The sequence below is a fragment of the Triticum aestivum genome, chromosome 6B (assembly GCF_018294505.1).
Source record: "Triticum aestivum cultivar Chinese Spring chromosome 6B, IWGSC CS RefSeq v2.1, whole genome shotgun sequence".
Lineage (NCBI taxonomy): Eukaryota > Viridiplantae > Streptophyta > Magnoliopsida > Poales > Poaceae > Triticum > Triticum aestivum.
Window position 1 is genome coordinate 475,130,280 of NC_057810.1, and position 5,714 is coordinate 475,135,993.

The 5,714-nt window shown below is 51.5% G+C and overlaps 1 protein-coding gene across 1 annotated transcript; it reads left to right on the plus strand.

Annotated features, from left to right (window-relative positions):
* Positions 1-1,257: 1,257 nt before the first annotated feature.
* LOC123134252 (uncharacterized) lies at positions 1,258-2,154 on the plus strand. Its single transcript, XM_044553530.1, has one exon. The coding sequence runs from the start codon at positions 1,409-1,411 to the stop codon at positions 1,928-1,930; it is 522 nt and encodes a 173-aa protein (XP_044409465.1). The 5' UTR covers positions 1,258-1,408; the 3' UTR covers positions 1,931-2,154.
* Positions 2,155-5,714: the final 3,560 nt, after the last annotated feature.

Consider the following 5,714-nt stretch of genomic DNA (forward strand, 5'->3'; position numbering starts at 1 on the left):
AACCTCTCGAGTGCATGGACCAGCGCGTAGCTCTCGTCTCTAGCCTGGCACGCCTGTCGACCCGCCAATGCCAGCCACTTAACCGTTGAAACGCCGGTATCATATTCAGCACTCCACAAATGAGAGGCTCCCGGTGTCCTCTACGTCTCTTCGGTAAAAGCATGGCAGCGCCGCGCGCATGGCTCCAAAGTCCAAGCGCGCGCAGGGCATACGGCACTGCCCGTGTTAATCGTCGTGCACCCTACAACGCGTACAAGGGGGGTCGCCCATGTGGCCGAGCGGGCCCGGCCCACTCCCAAGGCGACACGTACGCCCATATCCACGTGGCGACTGGGTCTACGGCTCTCGGCGCATGCATCCGCTCCGCTCTAGTCGATCATCATGCATGCATGCAGGCAGGGCAGGGCCAAAGTTGCCAACAGATAACGATCCGGCACGTACGTGCGTGCGCGGCATCGATTGACGCTCTGATTCGTGGGCTTTGGGACCCATGCATGGCCTGCCTGGAGCATCAATTATGGCCGACATTCATTACTAACGAGCCTTAAATTTGTCGCGGAGAAAAGCTGGTGTGCAATCCTCGACGTTCGTCGTGTGATCTAGACACATGTACGTCTATGTGCATCTCGCGCCAGCCAAAAGCAATTTCAGGATATCGCTGACACAGCGGATGTTACTAACACGTACTCCCTCCGTAAAGAAATATAAAAGCATTTAGATCACTAAAATAGTATTCTAAATGCTTTTATATTTGTTTACAGAGGGAGTACTCCTCTAAAGATGTCAACCAGGATGAGATAATCCAACATGTGTGACTAGACCAACTTCCATATGGAGATTGGACAAACACTTCCTATTAATAGCTCCTTCAGAGCCAGATTAGAGAACAAATTGCCAAGAAACACTTCTATAGTTTCCGGGCGCGGCACGGATAAGACTTTCTGATCATGTAGGACTGAATTGCTGCTTTTCTTATCCAGAAAGAAAATCACTAGGTCCACTACGTTAACAGCTGCCAATAGCAACGCGCCAGCACCCCCCGAAATCCTGTTAACCACACAAAACACCTACGTACGTGGCGGTTTGACACCGCGAAGAGGTTTGGGACCCAGCTGGCAGTGGCACGGCGGAGATATCATCCACGTAGCAATCCAAAACGTCAAGGGTGAAACGGTCATTCCATAAGACGGCCTTATCCACCTCCTCCACTTTCTGCTCTCGTCCTTCCGGCTCGTATAAATCCCAGCCTAACCACCAGCGCACGCCTTCCTTCCTACCTTCTACCCGCCGCGGTTCCGCAGGTCTTCAACTTCCTCGCCTCCTTGCGCAATCTGCTTCACGTTTCCCCTCACCGCTCCATTCGCGCTGCACGTTTGCACGGCGAGCAGGCAAGTACGGCACGGCTGCAATGGCGAGGAGCACGCGGTCGGTGGCGACAGAGCGCGCCTACCACCACTTCGCGCCGGCGTCGACGCGTGGCCTCACGGGGTACCCGGCCACGGCAGGCGGCCCCGTCACGGCCGACGAGTTCGACGAGTCAGACGTCTGGGGGTCGTTCAACCCGGCAGAGGAGGCCGAACAACCGGCAAGGTCGGGTGCCGAGCTTCCCCGGGCCCGTGCAGTCCCGGCTGCCCGTCCTGTGAGGAAGACGAAGCCGGTGGGCGGGGGCGGCACCGCGCACGGGTCGCTACCCGTGGCCATACCGGACTGGGCCAAGATCCTTGGGGATGAGTACCAGGGGCACCAGGCCGGGGACTGGGAGCTAGACGACGCGGACGACGAGGACGTCGAGGGCGCCTCGGTGGTGCCGCCGCACGAGCTGGCGTGGCGGCGCCGGGCCGCATCGCTGTCTGTGAACGACGGGATGGGGGTCGGCAGGATGCTCAAGGTCCGAGACGCGGTCTGGAAGAAGACAGGGTTCCAGGCCTGAGGCGCTCGGGCCGGCGTCGTCGCCCGCCACTACTAGCTGTTTTCTTTTGACAGATCGATTCGGATAAAGCTAGCTACTAGCGCTTCTAGAAGTTGGTTGTTTTGACAGAGCTTTGGCCTCCGGGGTAGAGAGAGGAGTGGAAACTGATGAGTGATCATAGTTCTTCGATTGTTCGTTCCTGCTGTGCAGTGTTTTCCGGAGAGAACGCGGAATTTTTGTGTGTAGCACCACGCAAGGGATAGATCAGCTACTGCTAATTGTGCTTACAGCAGCAAAATGATTTGTGGAGAAGTTGATCAGTGGGCGTCTGGGCGACTTTTTCTTCGAGCGTGTTGTCCTTATCTGCGCATCAGCACAGCCATCATCGGTGATTGCCAAATTTCACCAACCACATAAGCGAATATGCCAAAAGCTGTGCTGCACCAACTGATTGGATGAAACAACTGACACTTGTTATACTACTATCAGCGAGGAAATACGCGGACCAAAAAGTCACGCCAATGATGCTCTCGTACCAGCGAAATTTCTGGCCGGCTTACTGAACGTGTACGTTATTGCCCTGTACCACAACAGTGCAGTGGATGGACTGTCGTTGCCCGTTCACTCAGCAGTGGACTTTCGGGGCCACGTACAAAACTGCCTCAAAACAAAAAACTAAAGTAACAGTCTTAAGGTCAAGTCATAAAATTTCAGCAATAGGATTAATCGAACGGCTCCCGTGCCTTCTTCTACCTTCCGTCATCTCCTCGCGGCGGATAATTCCTAACGTGCCCCTGTAATTATGTTAGCATACAATAGTGGGTAATCGATCTAGAGTGGCTCTCTGAAGTAGTAGCTCATACAAGATGGATTACAAGGAGCGATTGCCCTCAAATTGGTGAAGAAAATGGAAGGGGAAAGTAGCAGGTAGCCGCCGCCGTTGCCTTTTCTGATCCTCTAGATGCCCGTCTCGCTGGCCGCCCGAGGTTAAGTATGAGCCAGCTACCGGGTCCACTCGTCAGCGGGTTCGGTCGGCGCTGGCGAGTGGGTCGCGGTGCTCCTGCAGGTGGGGTGGTCTTGCCAGGGACCGTGACATCCCCCCTTCTTGCGAAGAGGCTTGCCCCCAAGCATCTGCGTCCGAAAATCGAGCTTGCAGTTCAGCTAGGTCTTCCCAAGTATCTTCGACAACTTCATGGTTAGACCATCGGATGAGTCCCTGCTCGATCATGCTCCCGCGTCTTTTGCGCCAACGACGCTGTGGAACTGCGTCTGTTACTACCGGAATGTCAGTGTCAGTTGGTAATTCTGTAGAAGCTTGTGTACCTGGAAGCAAGGCGCGACGTAGCTGGGACACATGGAAGATAGGATGCACTTGAGATGAAGCTGGGAGTTGCAACTCGTATGCAACGTCGTTGATGCGATGACTGATCTTGTATGGTCCGAAGAAACGAAAAGCCATCTTGTGGCATGCTCGTTTCGCCACTGAAGTCTGTATATATGGCTGTAACTTCAGAAAGACGTGGTCTCCAACAACAAACACTCTGTGGGTGCGCTTCTTGTCAGCTTGGGTCTTCATGTACTGCTTTGCACGATGAAGGTGTTGTTGTAAAGCTTGCTGCACCTCTGCTCTCTCGTCCAGCCATGTGTGAATAGAGGGAACCGATATTGCATTCGTTGGTGTGATGCCCCAGTGGCGCGGTTCTCGTCCATACATAGCCTTGAATGGGGACATGCCAATGGAAGAATGTGGAGCAACATTGTACCAGAATTGTGCTAATGGTAGCCAGTAACTCGATCTCTTGGGGCATGCTTGAGTGAAACACCCGAGGAAGGTCTCGAGACATGATTCACACGCTCTGTTTCCCCGCCCGTCTGCGGGTGATTGGCTGAGCTCATGCGTAATTCAGATACGGCATAGGTGAACATTTCTTTCCAAAAGTGACTAGTGAAAACAAGATCACAATCTGAAATAATTGCCCCTGGGAAACCATGCAATTTGTAGATGTGTATCATGTAGAGAAGGGCCAACTTAGCTGCTGTGTATGGGTGCACCAAAGGCAAGAAATGGGCGAATTTAGTGAATTTGTCCACAATGACCCAGATGCAGTTGTTGTGCCCTGATTGCGGTAACCCGTCAACGAAGTCCATGGATATGAATTCCCATGATTCTGTTGGTACCGGTAATGGATCCAAGAGGTCTAGGTAGTTGATGCGTTCTGCTTGGCCTGTTGGCAAATTTGGCAACACTGGGCAAACTGCTTAATACGCATCTTCCTCTTAGGTCACGCAAACAACTGATGGATGCGCTTGTAAGTTACGGGAAATCCAGAATGCCCCCCCCCCCATTGGGCTGTTGTGGAATGAAGAAATGATATGTTGCTACATTGCAATGCTTCCTCCTAACCAGATTCTGTCCTAGAAGCCAAGAATACCTTGTACTAGAGTGAAGCGGCCCTTAGAATTCGGAGCAACTGCAAGTTGTGTCAAAAGTTTCTGAGCCTGGGGATTGGAGTTGTAGCTGTTGAAGATGTCCTCGAGCCAAGCGGGCTGCACAGAAGAGATAGCCGTGAGACGCTCAAGAGGGGTCGATCGAGACAATTCATCTATGCGGTATTATCTGTGCTTTTCTTGTAATGGATGCGGTATTGGAGGCCCAGAAGTTTTGTGAAAGATTTTTGTTGCCAAGGTGTGGACAGCCGCTGCTCTTCCAGGTGCACCAAACTCTTTTGGACCGTATGAATCATGAATTCTGCATGTTGTAAGTAAGGATGCCACTGCTCTACAGCCACCACAATGGCGAGGTACTCCTTTCCATAAGTTGACAGGCCACGATAGCGAGGACAAAGTGACTTGCTCATGAAAGCGATGGGATGGCCATCCTGTTGTAAAACTGCACCGATACTGTCAGCACACGCATCGGTTTCTGTTGGAAATATGCCCTAGAGGCAATAATAAAAGGATTATTATTATATTTCTTTGTTCATGATAGTTGTCTTTTATTCATGCTATAATTGTATTATCCGGAAATCGTAATACACGTGTGAATACTTAGACCACAACATGTCCCTAGTGAGCCTCTAGTTGACTAGCTCGTTGATCAACAGATAGTCATGGTTTCCTGACTACGGACATTTGGATGTCGTTGGGGATCACATCATTGGGAGAATGATGTGATGGACAAGACCCAATCCTAAGCATAGCACAAGATCGTGTAGTTCGTTTTGCTAGAGCTTTTCCAATGTCAAGTATCTCTTCCTTAGACCATGAGATCGTGTAACTCCCGGATACCGTAGAAGTGCTTTGGGTGTACCAAACGTCACAACGTAACTGGGTGACTATAAAGGTGCACTACAGTTATCTCCGAAAGTGTCTGTTGGGTTGACACGGATCAAGACTGGGATTTTTCACTCCGTATTACGGAGAGGTATCACTAGGCCCACTCGGTAGTGCATCATCATAATGAGCTCAAAGTGACCAAGTGTCTGGTCACAGGATCATGCATTACGGTACGAGTAAAGTGACTTGCCGATAACGAGATTGAACGAGGTATTGGGATACCGACGATCGAATCTCGGGCAAGTAACATACTGTCTGACAAAGGGAATAGTATACGGGGTTGCTTGAATCCTCGACATCGTGGTTCATCCGATGAGATCATCGAGGAGTATGTGAGAGCCAACATGGGTATCCAGATCCCGCTGTTGGTTATTGATCAGAGAGCCATCTCGGTCATGTCTCCCGAACCCGTAGGGTCTACACACTTAAGGTTCGGTGACGCTAGGGTTGTATGAATATGAGTATGCAG

What these genes read in the sequence shown, in the direction of transcription:
- LOC123134252 (XM_044553530.1), top strand. Translation starts at nt 1,409, where the DNA reads ATGGCGAGGAGCACGCGGTCGGTGGCGACAGAGCGCGCCTACCACCAC.